Source organism: Equus asinus, chromosome 19 (genome assembly GCF_041296235.1).
Source record: "Equus asinus isolate D_3611 breed Donkey chromosome 19, EquAss-T2T_v2, whole genome shotgun sequence".
Classification (NCBI taxonomy): domain Eukaryota; kingdom Metazoa; phylum Chordata; class Mammalia; order Perissodactyla; family Equidae; genus Equus; species Equus asinus.
This window is the reverse complement of record NC_091808.1, coordinates 7,874,667-7,892,109: the sequence shown is the minus strand read 5'-3', so window position 1 is coordinate 7,892,109 and position 17,443 is coordinate 7,874,667. Positions and strand designations below refer to the sequence as shown.

The 17,443-nt window shown below is 47.2% G+C and overlaps 1 protein-coding gene across 4 annotated transcripts in view; it reads left to right on the top strand.

Moving 5' to 3' along the window:
• Positions 1-2,746: 2,746 nt before the first annotated feature.
• The window catches only part of ATG16L1 (autophagy related 16 like 1), a 38,092-nt gene continuing 23,395 nt past the window's right edge, over positions 2,747-17,443 (top strand). Inside the window, exons 1-5 of one of the 4 annotated variants that reach the window (XM_014862549.3) lie at positions 2,747-3,042; positions 7,087-7,180; positions 11,413-11,518; positions 12,257-12,330; positions 13,238-13,489. In XM_014862549.3, the coding sequence (XP_014718035.1) occupies positions 2,928-3,042; positions 7,087-7,180; positions 11,413-11,518; positions 12,257-12,330; positions 13,238-13,489 (641 nt within the window). In that variant the 5' untranslated portion in view covers positions 2,747-2,927. The remainder of the gene's footprint in view (positions 3,043-7,086; positions 7,181-11,412; positions 11,519-12,256; positions 12,331-13,237; positions 13,490-17,443) is intronic. The other 3 variants (XM_014862546.3, XM_014862548.3, XM_070489380.1) reach the window with 3 other exon arrangements.

Sequence of the window (17,443 nt, the reverse complement as noted above, 5' to 3'; positions counted from 1 at the left end):
TACTTTGCTTTAGTGAGACTGGATTTTCCACAAAGAAAGTTCTTGGACAGGCAATGCCTCTTCCACTCTTCTGTGAGCAAATTTGCACTGCTTAACACACTGCTGCAAGAATCTTGGGATATTTTATATTTCTCTTACATCCCTTATAGGCAGTCAGAATCCATTTCTGGAACATAGATGTTGTTTTCCAGCAAAGCATGCTGAATCCTTTAGACATTCATTATTTCCCAGAACAAAAAGAAAAACCGTTCTCTTAAGATCCATAATCTGTTTCCAGAATATTCAGACAATCTCATTTCTTCCTCCTTCCTATTACTCATCCCCCCTCCAGCCACTCCCATCAAGGTCCTGGGAACACACCTGAGGCCTTCACGCCACTGACTTTGCTCTTCACCGGGATGCCCTGCCTACTGGCTAATTTAAGAATTAATTACATATCATTTCAAATTATTCTCTGTTTTACATATTCTAGTCAAGCCAAACTGCAACGTCAGCTGAAATAGAGACAGAGCAGTGGAGGGCAATGGTTACGGGCACAGACGCTAGAGTCAAACTGTCTGTGTTTGAACCTAGGTCTTGCCACTAACTAGCGAGGTGTCCTCAGATAAGTAACTTAACCTCTCCGTGCAGGAGGGAGATCTGACCTAGCCGTGAAAGTCTGTAATCTGAAGGTTGTGAGGCAGTGACAGCCGAGCTGAGCATTAAATCATAGGAATTAGGGGCCGGCCCGGTGGCCCAGCGGTTAAGTTCGCACGTTCCGCTTCTCGGCGGCCCGGGGTTCGCTGGTTCGGACCCCGGGTGCGGACATGGCACTGCTTGGCAGCCATGCTGTGGTAGGCGTCCCACGTATAAACTAGAGGAAGATGGGCACGGATGTTAGCTCAGAGCCAGGCTTCCTCAGCAAAAAGAGGAGGACTGGCAGTAGTTAGCTGAGGGCTAATCTTCCTCCAAAAAAAAAAAAAAAATCATAGGAATTAACTTGGAGAAGTCAGAAGGGAAGGGCGTACCCAAGAGAAGCACAGTAAATCCAAAAGCCTTGCTATGGGAGGGAGCATCGTGCATAGAAGGGAGTAAGAGGGCCCAGTGGGGCGCAGTGCGCACCAGATAAAGCTGGTGAGTTAGGGAGAGGGCAGAATTTAGCAGAGTTTAGTATCCATAGCTTAGAAATTATATTCCCTATTCACTCAACAAATTTTGCTTACGAGGAGCCACCAACACGCTTATTTTACATAAATTGGATTCATTCCATATGCTGCTTTTATTAGGAATATTTTTTGAGCAATAAATATACAGTTATTAAACCTATCTCTTATTGTTGGATCTACAGATTACTTCCAACTTTCCATTATTATTAAAAATAGCATGGCCAACTTTTTTTATCTGGACATTTGTTCAAATATTTCTTGGCATAAATCCCTACAAGAGGAATTGCTAGTTCTGAAAATTCATTAACATATTTTAATCATAACTTGTCTGGGAAATTAGCATGTTGAATGGTCAAGGTTTGATGCTATATGAGGCTACAGTCTTTTGAGGTTGGTACCACGGTCAGATTTGGAGGCACTCTTGGGATGCCTACTCTAAGAACCTACTTCTCAATTGTCTTCACCGTGTGAGGAATTCCCTTCTATTTCTGATCCCCATGAGTCCTTTCCACAAATTCAGATCACACCATACTGACAGCCAACGAAATATCTCTAACCTCAGCTCTAGACGCCTGGCTGTCCCACTCCTGGGCTCCATAGGAGAGGAAAGGCTTTCCTAACTGTCTCTGAAGGATCTCCCTCTGGTCTGAGACACACTATTAAAGAAGGCAGTTTCTGACATTCCTTTTCTCTCCTCTGGCCTCCTACTTTGTCCAGTTCCATTTTCCTGCAGTAAATTCACTAACTTGTCAAAGGCAGATGGAGCTCAGATGATTCTATAACAGATTGTGGTTTTCCCTTCTGCTGAGTTGACAGACGCCATGTTCTCCGGAGTCTGCATCTTCCATGGACTCCTTTCAACATCTACTGTCCTTTTCCTCTTTCAAAGTCCTGTGTGTATCCCCACCCCTAGATTACTTTCTAAGGACCCATTTACTGTGAGATCACAGATAATTTCTAGGCTTCTAATGATTAACATGGCCAATCTCTTCCCTTCTTTCTCAGCTGTTCTTTGCATTCCATTTCTTCATTGCAAAAAACCTGTTTCCAAGGTCAGTGGGTCTCTCTTGCTAAAGCGGCCAGACTCCGGGTCGACCTGGGAAGGATACCTGGTGTCCAGGTAAAGTTAGGCTCATCGTGTGCCAGGCACAGTGCTAACTGCCTTACATAGGTTATGCCTTTTCATCCTCACGGCAACCCCGTGGGGTACGTATCATCACGGTCCCCATTTTACAGATTAGGAAACTGAGGCTTAGGGAGGTTGTCACTCATCTACGATCACACGGTTACAATGTGGGGATGGACCCCACTTCTGCTTGCAAAGACAGATGAAGAAAAGGGAGGCAGGCCAAGAAAGAAAATATAAAATGAAGTAGAGCAGAGCCGGAAAGGCAAGCAGGCGGGCGGAAGCGGCCCCTTTCCTGTCTCCTTCCCGCCCTGGGCTGAGCCTCCAGCGGGGCCCGAACGCCTCCCAGCGGCCGCCTCTCTGCCCCGCGAGTTTCCGGCCTCGGGAGGGCGTCATTAGCGAGCGCCCTCCGTTGGCGCCGGCCTCGTGCGTGCGTGGGCGCAAGACGTCGGCGAGGAGGCGGGCCTTCCGGTCCTCACGAAAGTCATTTCCGGCGGGAGCCGGAAGGCCGTCCTGGATGGCCTCGGGGGCGGCCTGTGCTTGGAGCTGAGTGTTGAAGCTGCCGGCCCGCGCCCGCCGGTCGCCTCATGCTGCGGGCCGCGGCCGCCAGCCTCCGCTCGGATTGGTGGCGCTAAGGCGCCGGGGCAGCGCGCGACATGTCGTCGGGCCTCCGCGCCGCCGACTTCCCCCGCTGGAAGCGCCATATCGCGGAGGAGCTGAGGCGGCGGGACCGGCTGCAGAGGCAGGCGTTCGAAGAGATCATCCTGCAGTGTGAGCAGCTGGCGGGCGGTCGGGCAGAAGCACGCGGGGCACCGGCGGGAACCCGGGGCCGAGCCCCGCGCTGCCCCGGCGCCCCACCCCTTTTCACATCTTTTCCTCTTCTCTTCATTTTGTCTTTGGGGTGACCGCAGAGGGTTTCTTTTTCTGAGCTGTGTGTTCTTCTCTGGCGGGCACCGCTCATGCTTCTGTTTGTAAATCCCAGCAGCTCGCACAGTGCTGATGCACTTAAATGGGCAGGTTCCAGAAATGTCCCGTTGCGCGCATCGTGTTACTGAAACAGGCGCTGATTTTAAGCATCGACTCGCGCGGTTAACGTCGTGCTCTGAGTGTAATGAAACGTTCGGCCTTGATTTCCTCAGGCCTCTCGTCCTTACTCCACCTTGGTGTTCTTTGACTGTTAGACATGTGACTCTTAACACCCTTTTTTAGTAGGGACGTGATAGTCTTTACTGTTACTGAAAACTTCTATATGAAAGAGATGGTGCCCCCCCCCCCCATTCCCGGTGCAATTTGGGTACAAAAATGTTTGTACCCTTGGATACGTCTTAGCATTTCCTTGCCGCTCCCCCCAATTTTACCGTAGGTCATGACCCATTTGGGGGCAGAAACGGGTACTCTTCGGTCCTATGGTTCCATCTACCCCTTGAAGTAAGCCCAACAAGTCTCTTACGTTATGTTGATGATGGGATTCAGTCATAGGTTGCCTTTATTGAATTCAGATTGTGCTAAATCAGTGGTTCCCAAATTTAGCTGCACCTTAGAATCACGTGGGGATCTTTTAAAAATTAAGCCCGGACCAACTAAATCGCAGCATATGGGCTGGAACACAGGTGTCAGTATTTTTTTGATGCTCCCCGGGTAATTCTAATGTGCAGACAAGTTTGAGTGCTGTGGCAAATATTTGGCATGTGCTTTTCACTTTATGTTCTCGAAAATTCTATGAAGTAGGTCCTGTTGCCGTTTTCACACATGAGGAAACCAAGACTGAGAGAGATTAGTAGGTTCTCTAGGGAGGCACAGCAGGTTAATGGTGGGGCCTGGATTTGAACGCAGACTTAATGGCTCCTAACTTGGGCATTTGGTATCTACTTTTCTCACTGGGTCCCCCCGGGAAATGTCCTTTCCTTGCTTTTCGCTGAGCCCATTCTCTTAACAAAGATAGTAAGAAAGGGGGACGATGCTCCGCTGTTGTGCTCATTCCTTATACTCTAAGAGGCCCTGGCAGACAAGTGCTCTTTCAGAAAGCCAGAAGCATAAGAAACCTCTCTTGCTCAATCGTGATGCTCTCGTAGGTTGTGTAAACTCAGGTCATCAGGTGTTTATTAAATGCCTGTTCTTTAAAAGCTAGTACACATTGCAAGGCGAATTGGGTTGAAGGTCTGCTTCCACTCACTCCTTTATTAATTTTTTCACTTACTTTCTGAGTCTGATTTGCTGCATCTATAAAATGGGGGTGAAACCTGCCCTACCTGCTTCATAAAAATAGTGTGTGAGTGCTTTCAAAGCCATCTCTGTACTTGTCTATAAACGGAAGGCATTTGTAATTGCATTGACACAAGTGGAATGGTGTTTCTGCATTGAAAATGGACATATTGATGGGGTGGGAGGATGCAGGAGAAAAGTCGGGAGCAATGGATCCTAGAGAGGGAACACATCTTCAAATAGCTTTAAATGGCGATTAGTGTGTGCTTGAGGGGCTAGGAGAGGAGACTGAGTGACAGCCAGTTACGGGGGCAGGAGAGTAAGACAACTTCTGCCTGTTAAAATCTCTTTAGGCTGGGGATTGACAATAGAGAGATCACTTCAAAGTTTGACTGTGGAACACCCCCACTCCTCATTCCAGCCTTCCCAGGCCAGTCACGCTCTGACCCTCATTCAACCCAGTGTTTCCTGTGCAGTTCCTGCCTGTCAGCCTGAAGAGAGGCTGTGGGGACAGGAGTGGCTTCCCTCGGTCTCCATTCTTCTTTTTAGTGAGAAGAACTAGTAGGAAGGATCCCTCTTGAATACCTCGTGTCTTTTGAGAGACCTAATGTAATCCTAGGGCACCCAGCTCTGGTGTAACATTTTGAAGATCTTATTAGAATTCTTTGACACTGGTGAATATCCAAGATTGAAACCACTTCCCTGTTCTGCTGGGCTAATTCATTAAATTAATAGAGATGAAGAGAGTCGTTCTATTTCTGCCCAGGAGTTCCGTTTTCAGATATCAAGGAGAAGTAGGACTCAAGAGGGTCCTACTTTAAGAGGAAAGATATGGGCCGCCCCGTGGCCAAGTTTAAGTTTGCGCACTCCGCTCCTGCGGCCTGGGGTTTCACTGGTTCGGATCCTGGGCGCGGACATGTCACCGCTCATCGGGCCATGCTGGGGTGGCATCCCACATGCCACAGCTAGAAGGACCCACAGCTAAAAATATACAACTATGTACTGGGGGGCTTTGGGGATAAAAAGGAAAAATAAAATCTTTAAAAAAAAAAAAAAGAGGAAAGATAAGCTCCTCTAACAAGAGTAGTCACTGGCATAAGCCTATCAAAATTTTGTTCTAGAGCAGTTCTAATCTCAGACTTTTGGGAGATGTGACACCCCCATCAGGTGTAGCCTTTCTGCAAGTTTCCCATGGTTGCTTTCTTGTTCTCCTTAGCGTAACTCCCATCCACATCTGACCTGCTGGCCCCCTGTGTGCCTGTCATTCTTACATGTCATTTCTAGCAAGAATTGGAATTCACATTTATCACATTCAGAAAGAGAACTCATTTTCTTCCTTACGCTGTCCACTCTTGTTGTTCTCTGACAACCTTGGCATCTTCTGCCCAGTTGCCTGAGTAAGGAACCTCAGAATGATCTTTGACTTTTTTGTTTTGTGTGAGGAAGATTGGCCCTGAGCTAACACCTCTTGCCAGTCTTCCTCTCCTTTGTGTGTGGGATGCTGCCGCAGCATGGCCTGATGAGCCACGTGTAGGTGCACCTGGAATCTGCAGCTGCAAACCCTGGGCCACTGAGGCAGGAGCGCACCGCCTAACCGTGACACAGCCCGGTGATGAGCCACGTGTAGGTGCACCTGGAATCTGCAGCTGCAAACCCTGGGCCACTGAGGCAGGAGCGCACCGCCTAACCGTGACACAGCCCGGTGTTTGACTTCTTACTAATAAATACCTGTTCACGTCACTGCCTGCTTGTCAAATCTCTTATTTCCCCATTGCCAGTGAGAAAAGGTCTGAATTTCTCATCCTGCCCGTGCGTGTGTTGGCTCCAACGTTTCTTTCTGGCCATTTAGACAACTCTTCTAGTCTTGCCTGGACTGTCATCTTCCCTTGTGAAACCATCCGAGAAATTGAGCTCCTTGAGGTCAGGGCCTCTCGTTCCTATTTGTATCCCTAGTGCCCTGATCTAAAAATTAAATTTTCCAAATGTAGGGGCTGGCCCCATGGCCGAGTGGTTGGGTTCACATGCTCCGCTTAGGCGGCCGAGGGTTTCACCGGTTCGAATCCTAGACGCGGACATGGCACCACTCATCAGGCCATGCTGGGGCAGTATCCCGCATGCCACAACTGGATGGATGCACAACTAAAAATACACAACTATGTACGGGGGGCTTTGGGATAGAAAGGAAAAATTTCCAAATGTAATAATAAGGTAAAGTTCTCGTATTACTGAGAGGTGCATAGCATTTCATGTTTACATTGTGTTTTGCTATGTTTTTTACTTTTTCCTCCTGGGGTACAAATAGGTGACTGTGGGAGTAGAAAGCATGTTTGACTGCCTTTAATAGGGGGACATTCTTGCAGGGGTATTTCCACAGGTTCCTTTGGCAGGGCTGCCCATGCCTAGTCTGGGGTATATCCAAGGAGTGTGCATGTCTGCATTTTGGACGATTGCTACAATCGGTGACAAAGTGCAGTACATGATACTTTGACACCTAATAAAAGTGAAAACTACCCAGTCATCTTCTGGTTATTTTTTAGTCTGAATCTTTATAAGATAGTAAACATAAAGTATACATAGGTTATAATAAATTACTTGATTTTTTTTTTTTTTTAGATAACAAGTTGCTGGAGAAGTCAGATCTTCATTCAGTGCTGGCCCATAAGCTACAAGCTGACAAGCATGACACACCAAACAGGCATGAGATAAGGTATTTTGAAACTATCCTGTCTTGCTTGTATCTCCTCCTTAATTGAATTTGTCTCGGTTCACTTACCACTTCTCTAACTCAGAAGCAAACCAGGTTCTGTTTCTGTGCTCCAGTTTCTGTCAGCTTCTTTCAAATAAGAACTGCTGAAGCCAAGTAACTAAAATGGTTTTTCTGAAGGTCCCTGCCCACCCAGAAGGCTGATCGTAATGCTGTAAGATTGAGAAGCTGCTTTAGGTGGGTAACTAGGCCACTTCCTCCTCTGGCCTACCAGAGTTCACTTTTTCGAAATAATCAGACAAGTAAGCATTCTTAAGCAGATTTACATGGGTCTTGTTAATGCAGGATTGATTGACTCAGAAACATGAATTGGTTTTTATACAAGATAGGTCTGTAGTTCAGTTTTTCAACATATTTTAGTAGGTTGTGAAATCAGACTAGCAGGTTGCAAGAAGCTTTTTTTGTTAAGAACAGGAAAAATCTGCATTGTAATAGGAAGGGTATTGTTTCGTTAAATATGCACCTATGTGTTTGTGATAGAGAGTTTGCTGTATTTACTTGGGCTCTTCTTGTAAACTGTATTTTTTTTTTGAGGGTCAGGATTCAAAAAATCTGAAGGCCAGACTTCATCAAAACAGCTTAAATGGAGTCACTCTAGAGTCTTACTGCCCTCTTTTTCTGTATGTTCATCGTGTTTGCACGTTAAATTGGATGGTTTGTATGGGAACGGTACCCATTATTGCTCTAAAATCTACCTAGCTGTATTGCATATCAGTTAACATTTAGCAATTGTGAAAACAAAGTTGATAGTAATTTAGGGTTTTTTTTTTTTTTTTAAACCCAGAAATGCTAGGGATAGCGCGGTGTGTTTATTCCTGTAGCTGAATCTGCCGTATAAGCACCTGCCGTCCATGTTTCCTCATCTGCTGAGGACATCTCCTGGCAGACCAGAGTGGGAAAGACGGATGGAGGGCCCGGCCCAGGTTCCGTCCCTGCTTCGTAACAACACAGGAGACCGTGCCTGGCTGTGTCTCTGAGAGGTCTTCCGAAGTATTGAAAATAGTAGTTGTAGTGTTTGGTCAATTTTAGGTGTAGAGAGTGCCATTTTACCTTTTTCATCTAAATTCAATCAATTGGAAACTTAAAACATTTTATTTCTATCTGGTTAGACTCTCAGTGACTATTCCTGTATCTTATATCTGACAGTTCCTTTGACTGGACATCACTGGGGTGATAAGATCTCCTTAGTTGGGGGTCCTTCCTTTCCTGCACACTTGTGTCCACAGTCAGGCCTCTCCTCCTGACTGCCTTGTTTCTATTAATGGGATCCGTATTTTCCACAAGTCATCGATGATTCCTTTTTCCCTCAGTATCCTCCCCCTGCCCACACGCAGTCGGTCACCCAGGCCCGTTGCTGCTTTGCCCACAGTCTCCTGTGCATCTGTCTCTTAGTTTACGTTAATTTTGCCACCCCCTTGGTTTATTATCTATGCGTTCATCCCTGGACTGTGGCAGGCAGGAGTCTTGTCCACTCAGACATTTGGTGACTGCAGTGTGAGCTGTGCATTAAGGCTGCAGAGAGGAGCAAGGCAGAGTCCTTGCTCAAGTAACTGAGTCTAGTGGGGAGGCCAATGCTAGTGTGATAGTGCACCACGGAAGATGGGTGCCTAATTGGTTTTCTTCTCCCTCCTTCTGTCTCTCCTTAAATCCTGCCCCTCTGTCGTAATTAATCTTAAGACACACCCTGTTTAAAAAGCTTTATCTGCATCACTTATCTGACTCCCCTCTTAAGTGTTTTAATCCCTTTGCTTCTGAATAGATTAAACTCTTCAGCCTGGCAACAGTTGATAGTTTTCTAAGTATGCTTCCTGGACAGCTGCATCTGGGAAATTGTGAGAAATGCAAAATCTTGGGCCCCACCCCAGACCTACTGTATCAGAAACTCTGGGAGTGGTGCCTAGTAATTCGCTCTAAGAAACCCTTTAGGTGAGTCTGACTATCTGAGAACCACTGCTTCAGTCCGTGGCACTCAGAGTGCCTGTGAGTTAGCTGCCTCACCCGAGGGCATGTTGGAAACACAGGGGATTGGCCTTATCTCACATCTTGCTGCGCCTGGGGTGGGCCCAGGACTCTGTGTGTAGACCTGCCCTCTGGGTGATTTGTCTGTCTCCCTGGTGAAGGCTATTAGTGGGCTCCTGTAAGGAATTTGGCTTCATTGTGATTAAGATTGGAAGTGGTAGGAGGCTTTGAGCTGTGGAATGAGTGACCTTGCTCTGCTGTCCTTAATCTCTTCTCTAGAATCCCAGCTCCTTGGAAGAAGGGACCAGCTTTGCATTTTGCATATTCCACATTGCTTTGCATTAAAATAAAGGGATTTGATAAAAATAATTTCTAGTCCTTCTAATCGCCATATGCAGTCAGTCACCCAGGCCTGTTGGTTCTTCTGCCTAATTAGGATGGTTTCTTGTAAGGGATGTTCCACTTTCTATTCTCTTGGCTTCTGCATCATGGGCTGAGATTGAGAAAGCACTGGGTTGCCTCAGAGGGTGACATATTTGCTTAGAACGTGTAGTAAATACTAGTGTAGATCAAGCATAAAATTAGGAGGGAGCATCATCCTGCCCTCTTTGCCCCCTTTATTTATGATAGGACATGTAGAGGAGGAGGTTCTCTCCCCTCCCTTCAGATACCGGTATCGTAGTTTTCCAGCTTTTTTCCTCTTCTCTATCTCTGTGCTTTCCCTGGATGATGGTGTCAGCTACTCGCTATAGTCTGATAATGCATATCTGTAGCTCCAGCCCAAACCCTTCTCCTAAACTGTGAGTCCCCAGGTCTACTCATCTACTGCTGTTTCTGATTTAGTGTGCAAACCCCTGCAGAGTTTCCAAAACTCCATTGACTCTTGAGGTCATCTGAACTCAGTCCATGGCCTCAGATACAGCTGTTTGCCGACAGCTTTTACATGTCAGTCTCTAGCCTGGACCTCTTTATTTGAAGTTCAGGTTCTAACATCCAGTTCACACTAGACATACCCACTTGGATGTCAACACTGAATCCTTCAGGCCTCCCTGAGACCTGCTCTTCCCCGTCGTTCTTCCCCTCTCAGGAGGTGACGCCTCCATTTCATCTGGCTGAAACGTTGCTCTGGCTGAAAGCCTTGGAGTCATCTTTCTCTCATACCCCACCTCTCATCAAAGGCGAATTCTGTGGTCTCTCTCAGAATCGATCTAGCTAGGATCTGCCCGATCTCCCCACCTCCACTGCCACCACCTTGATCGGAGCTGCCCTCTCGAGTCTGCACTGTGTGGTAGCCTGTAACTGGTCTCCCTGCCTCTACCCGTGCCGCCTGCAGTCTGCCGTCCACCCAGCAACATAGCGATCCCTTGGATCCGGCATTCCTCTGCTCAGAACCCTCCAATGGCTTCCAGTCATGTGTAGTAAAAGCCACGGTCCTCAGAGGAACTCCAAGGCTCTGCATGATCTCCCCACCCCTCCCTGACCCATCTCCCATACCGCCTGCTGCGCCAGGGGCTCCAGTCGCCCTTCCTCCTGAGTACACTGGCTGTGTGGCTGGCTCCGGGCCTTTCCGACACTTACTGTTCCTCTGCTCACAAGGGCTCCACCCCCAGGGGTGGGGTGACTTGTTCCTCGCTTCTATCCACTCTCCAATCGTGGGGCACCTCTTGGAGCCTTCTTTGATTACCCTCCAAAGGATGGGAGCCCTGTCGCCCTGTTCCCCTCTTTACCCTGCTTAGTTTTCCTTCACAGCACATCTGACCACCTGGATGCACTGTTCATTGTCTGCTCTTCACTGACTGTCAGCTGCGTGAGAGCAGATTGTCTTCGCTGCCTTCTCCCCAGCTCCAAGAACTGTGCATGGTACATAGTTGGCACTCAGATACTTACCGAGTAGGTGGACCTCCTTGTCTCTTCCCCTGTTTACCAAAACTTCATTCTGGAACCCATCCTTCATTTCTGACACGACTGGTGGTTTGAGTTGTGGTTGGCTTATTTACCGTGGGCCTCGTATGTCCTACTTTCTACTTCAGGGTTGTAGTGGCTTAAAACTGCATTTGCCTGGAGGAATTGAATGGCTTTCGTGGCTGTGTTGTCACGTAAAGGTTTGAAATTCTGAAGTTCTTGTTCCACTGCCTGATTGAAGGGGTTTGGGGTCTGATTTTTTTTTCCTCTCTTTTTTTGGATGTTCTTTTCATCTGCCTGGTTTGGGGATTTAGTCCCGGACATGACGGTGCGTGGAATGATAGTCAGCTACAGGAAATGGCCCAGCTGAGGATTAAACACCAGGAAGAACTGACTGAATTACACAAGAAACGTGGAGAGGTAGAGATAGCTGCTCTTGTCTGTCCTCTGCTCTGTGCGGGTCCTGCGGTGGGGAGGATGGGCGGGCAGGCCCTTCCACTAGAATTTGCAGCTGTCTTGGCTACATATGGCATCATCAGCTCCATCTGTGGAAATGAAACAACTGGAAAGATGTGACGTCTCCACCTCCATCAGTAAGAGGTTATTTTTTGTCCAGCTATTGAGATAACTACCCGGTTGTCATGTTCCAACATGGCGTGAAAGGTACGAGTGGAGAAACTGTAATGAAAGGAGGCTTGGAAGGTGTAAGACACTGAAGGTCTTACGTCATAAGCTTTTGAGAATGAATCCATGAGAAAGGATTAAGTCCTGGGCCGTGTTTACTCTGGACAGTGGTCTGATGGCAAATTATGAAAAAATAGTTTACCGTCAGTTCAGCTGAATGAATCATTTCATCAGCTGAAGAGTCTGAATAGTTTGCCAGGGTGGAGGGCTAGACAGGTGTCCTCAGCAGGAACCTGGCGGTCACCTAGAGTACTTCTCACCCACCCAAGGCTGCCCTCAGCGGCGAACAGCACACACTGTTCTCGTGAGTGAACCCAGGCCCTTCAGCTCCTCTCTGCCACCCAGCTTCTTTCTTCTTGGCGCCTTGGCCCAACCCCACGGGCAACATTTCTTTCTTACACATGAAATAACCCGCTATTACTTAGTTCCCAACTGAGGTGCTAATTTATGAAAATGTTCTTGTTTACTCCAAAGTTAGCTCAGTTGGTGATTGACCTGAATAACCAAATGCAGCAGAAGGACCGGGAGATGCAGATGAATGAAGCAAAGTGAGTAGAGACGACACCTTTTTTGGGACTGGTTCTGGGATCACAACTCCTGTTTTACTGTACTCTTGTGAGTGGGCCACTGGTGACTGGTGGCAAACAGTAGCCGCACTGGACTCAGCAAGAGTTTCCTTTCTGTGCATGCACAGCTGGGATCCTGTTCTACCTGCTCCAAGGGTGGGAGAGGCAGGGACAGTGCCCTCAGGCTCCAGGTTCCCAGCATACGCCTGGGAAGTAACCTTGGCCCTTGGAGGTGTCCCCGAGGCATTCACGGTTCTCCCTGTGGCCACTGCATATGGGGGCTGGTATCTTGTGTGGTAGAGATTGTGCCAAGATGTCCGAGTGTGTGGCCTTTGGGAACAGAGATGAGTTTGTGAGCAGGATTATTGTTGACCAGGGAGAAGCCTGATAGACAAGATAAACAGGGGCTCTCAGTCCTAGGACTTTGAGCTGGAAGGGGAGTCTGGGTTTCATCTGTGCCTCTTTCCGTACTGTGCAGAACAGGGTGTCTAGAGGCTTGGAAAGGTAGAGGACTTGCTCAGACGTTCTCACGCAGGGAATGATGGAGCTGGTGGATTGCCAGCCTCCTTTGAAGCCCCCATTACCACTCTGTTTAAGTATCGAAAGCTCCCTCTTCAAACCTGCTTTTTGAAAGGGGCTTTAACTAGTCAGTCTGGATGAATTTTACCCTAGGTGTTTCCTCTCCTGTTGGAATTGTCCTGTGAACCACTGGGGCTGGGCTTAGCTAAGTGAGATGTAATAAACATGAGTGTGCCACGTCATGCCTGTGTGATGGCTGAGGTTATTGTTGGTGCCCAGGTTCGCAGCTCGGGCACCCGGTCTGGCCCTCTGCCATCGGTGCCAGCCTCCTGCACGGTCCCATCCCTCCTCTGCATATCATGCTTTTCAGAATTGCAGAATGCTTGCAGACCATCTCTGACCTAGAGACGGAGTGCCAAGAACTGCGCAGTAAGCTGCAGGACCTTGAGAAAGCCAATCAGACCCTGAAGGATGAATATGATGCCCTGCAGATCACTTTTACGGCCTTGGAGGAGAAACTGAGGAAAACCACTGAGGAGAACCAGGAGCTGGTCACCCGATGGATGGCCGAGAAAGCCCAGGAAGCCAACCGCCTAAATGCAGAGAATGAGAAGGATTCAAGGTGGGAGCTCAGTGCACAGTTGGTGGTGTCCAGTGTTAGGAAAGTAAAACCTCATTCTTTGAAAGGAAGGAAACAAACCCGACAGCTCTAACCACAGGTCGGGGGGAAAACCAGAAAACACTAACAAAACTAGAAATTGCACTGGTGGATATAAAGGAGATTGGGGTTTATGAGAACATTCTTACAGCTCAGCAAAGGATTACTTCCCCAGAGGGCTTTGGCTCCTACTATTTTTGCCAGTGAGGAGTTCTATTGTTTCAAGGAGAAAAGCTCATTCTTGAACAATATAAATTAAGCCAAAATTAGAAAAAGATTGAATTGCCCTTCCCTCCGTTTTATAAAACTGTTCAGACCTGTACCAAAAATTCTGATCTTGCTGGTATACAAGAAGGCTATAGTCCAACGTCACATGGATGTAGATGTGAAATTCCCAAATCAAATTTGGTGGTGCTTTTTGAAAAAATTGACTGCAATACTGCTAGGATTTATGCCAGGAATTAAAAGATGGTTTGTTGGGAAATCAATTATATGTATCACATTAGATGATAAACTATATGACCACTTTGGTAGATTCGAAAAAGGCCATTTGCTCAGACTCAATTCCTAGTTCTGATAAAAACCCTTAACCTGGGGGGGAAAACCTTTCAATAAAAACACCTATTTGTAACCAAGAGCCAGTAGCGTACTTAGCAGGGAAGCCTCCCACCCAGGACACTTGGAGTCGGAGTCTGGATGGAGGGAAGTGTGTGTTGAAAATTCCCCCCAGAGAGTCTAGTACATGCGCGGTGAAGGGCCACCCTCCTCCAGACGCACCCATCAGTACCAGGAACAGGAGACGGAAGGGCGCCCTCCTCCAGACGCGCCCGTCAGTACCAGGAACAGGAGACGGAAGGGCGCCCTCCTCCAGACGCGCCCGTCAGTACCAGGAACAGGAGACGGAAGGGCGCCCTCCTCCAGACGCGCCTGTCAATACCAGAAACAGGAGACGGAAGGGTGCCCTCCTCCAGACGCGCCCGTCAGTACCAGGAACAGGAGACGGAAGGGCGCCCTCCTCCAGACGCGCCCGTCAGTACCAGCAGCAGGAGACGGAAGGGCGCCCTCTCGAGACTCGGAGAGGTGTTTTGGCCGATCAACCGGATAGGACACCAAATGCGGGGTCACTAGAATAAAGGAGAGGTTATGATTATCCACCTAGAAAATCTAAGAAAACCAACTGAGAAACTAGTAATAAGAGTTCAACAGAGATTAGAACGTTAAGAGTTTAAATCCCCACGCCAGTAGTTTAGAATTGGAAAAGATTATTGCAGTTAATCTGAGGGAACGAATAACTGAAAATAAGACTTAAAGAAGAATAATGGGCACTAACCCTGCTAAATAATATAGTCAAGTAGATTTCAAAATTTGTAGAAAAGCTGAAACCATAAAGTAGAAGTAAAAAACGTGACTATTTTATGAAAAATTGCTAAAGAGGAGTTTTGGAGGGCTTTCTAAACTTTCAAAGTAATGGAAATAAAGAGTGGACTGTCGGGGCCAGCCCGGTGGCGCAGTGAGGTTAAGTTCACAGGTTCTGCTTCGGTGGCCCAGGGTTTGCCAGTTCCGATCCTGGGTGTGAACATAGCATCGCTTGGCAAAAGCCGTACTGTGGGGGCTGGCCCCGTGGCCGAGTGGTTAAGTTCGCGCGCTCCGCTGCAGGCGGCTCAGTGTTTCGTTGGTTTGAATCCTGGGCGCGGACATGGCACTGCTCATCAAACCACGCTGAGGCAGCGTCCCACACACCACAACTAGAAGGACCCACAACGAAGAATATACAACTATGTACCAGAGGGGCTTTGGGGAGAAAAAGGAAAAAAATAAAATCTTTAAAAAAAAAAAAAAAAAAAAGCTGTACTGTGGCAGGTGTCCCACACATAAAGTAGAGGAAGATGGGCATGGATGTTAGCTCGGGGCCAGTCTTCCTCAGCAAAAAGAGGAGGATTGGCAGCAGATGTTAGCTCAAGGCTAATCTTCCTCAAAAAAAAAAAAAAGAGTGGACTGTATAAAATTTTTAGATTTCTTAACATCAAAGAACACTAAAACAGCTAGGATATGCTATTATAAAATAAATATTCTTAGGAAAAAGTAAGGAATTGGTGAGCACTCAGACAGGTGGGCATAAGGCATAGGTAATTCATAGAAGGCGGGGAAAAGGGCTCCTCATGTTGCTGGTGGAAAGGGCACTGCTACAACCTCCTGAAGGGTACTTGGCGAAGTCCGGGGGCCTGAAAAGTGTTCCCACTTGTTGGACTTCATCCTAAGGAAGTAATGAGACTTGTTCACAAATATTTTGTGTTAGCACATTATTCATGGAAGTGACAAATTAGAAGCAGTGTATCCCTCGGTATGTATATGTATAGTAAATACATATTAATATGTATAATAAAATACATAAGTTAATATAATGTTAATATAAAATCTTGTTCTACAACATCCATGTTTTACATGAGTTAGATTAGAAGGAATTATATTGTTAATAGTGTTATTTCTGGGTGGCGAGATTATAGTTTCTGTTTTCTCACACTTTTCTGTATTTTCTAACTTTCTTAAGTTTCTGTTGTGTTAAGAAAACATGACTTTTGTATTCTTTCTGTCTCATGTCTACTTTCAGTCAGATGGCCTGGCTTATGCCGTGGAGCTCGTAGGCAGCTGAGGGTGGTGCAGACAGCAGGGTTACCTGGGAGTTGTCGTGCTGCGTATTGAAAACCTGCTTGAGGGAGCAGTGGGCAGGCTGAGGAGGAGGCTTTGAGCTCCACAGTGGAGCAGGAGAGTAATTCAGACTTTCTCATGAAAATGGGATGTGAGGCACGGGACTTCTCTGCCTCATTCCTTCCCTCAGATGGCTTCTGCTCCTCCTCAGAAGCTTCCCCCCTTCCTGCCAACTCCCCAGGTTAGATGTCCTCCTTCCAGCAGCCTTTGTTTCCCTGGGTCATTGCAGAGCACGCTGTTTTGAAATAGCTCTTCATGTTCTGCCTCCCTCATTAGGCTGAGGAGTGTCCCCACAGTCAGGCACGGTGGCTGCTGTGGCAGACATACTCGGGGAATATGTGAGCTCTTAAAGAAGGACATTTCCTTTCAGCTGAAGGCCAGCCTGCAGGTGTGTCTTCTCTCTGTGACCTTGGGTCTCTCCTTATCCGCCTTTTCAGACAGGTGCCTTTCTGGTAGAGGAGTGTTACCACTAAGATTCTGGTTTTCCTTCAGAAATAGTTGATAGGTCTTCTATTCCAGCTAAGAAAAATTTGTTAAGCTGTATTTTTTGTTGTTTGTCTTGTAAAACTTACTTTTCAGGGGCTGGCCCTATGGCGTAGTGGTTAAGTTCATGTGCTCCCCTTTTGCTGCCCGGGGTTCCCAGGTTCAGGTCCTGGGCATGGACCTACACACTGCTCATCAAGCCATGTGGCGGCATCCCACATACAAAATAGAGGAAGATGGACACAGATGTTAGCTCATGGCCAATCTTTCTCACCAAAAACAAACAAACAAAAACCCTTACATTTCATCTTGCAGGTATAAAATTAAGAGTGTAATGCACTTTTTCAAGCTACAACCTCATCCCTTCCTGATTCTGATATGCCACCCAGAGCACTTTTCCTCATTTTGGGAATTATCACTGTGGTAGAAGCTTTAAAAAAAAAATTCCAGCAGGATTCTTGACTGGAGCTCAGTAGCAGTGCTAGCGTTCTGGATTGGGGGTCCTTCACAAAGAGAGTAAAGCCACACTTGGAGGTGAAACTGCCACAGAAAAGAGAATGAGGCCAAAGTTAGAAATTAGGGAGCTGCTGAATTTAGGACTTGGGAAGGAGAACCAGAAATAGTTCTGAGAGGGGGGAGAGCGGATGCGACTGCTGACTGCGGAGAAATTTTGCTACAGCTGAGACTGAGGTGTCCAGCCTTAGTAAATGGAAGCTGTGTACACTTTGA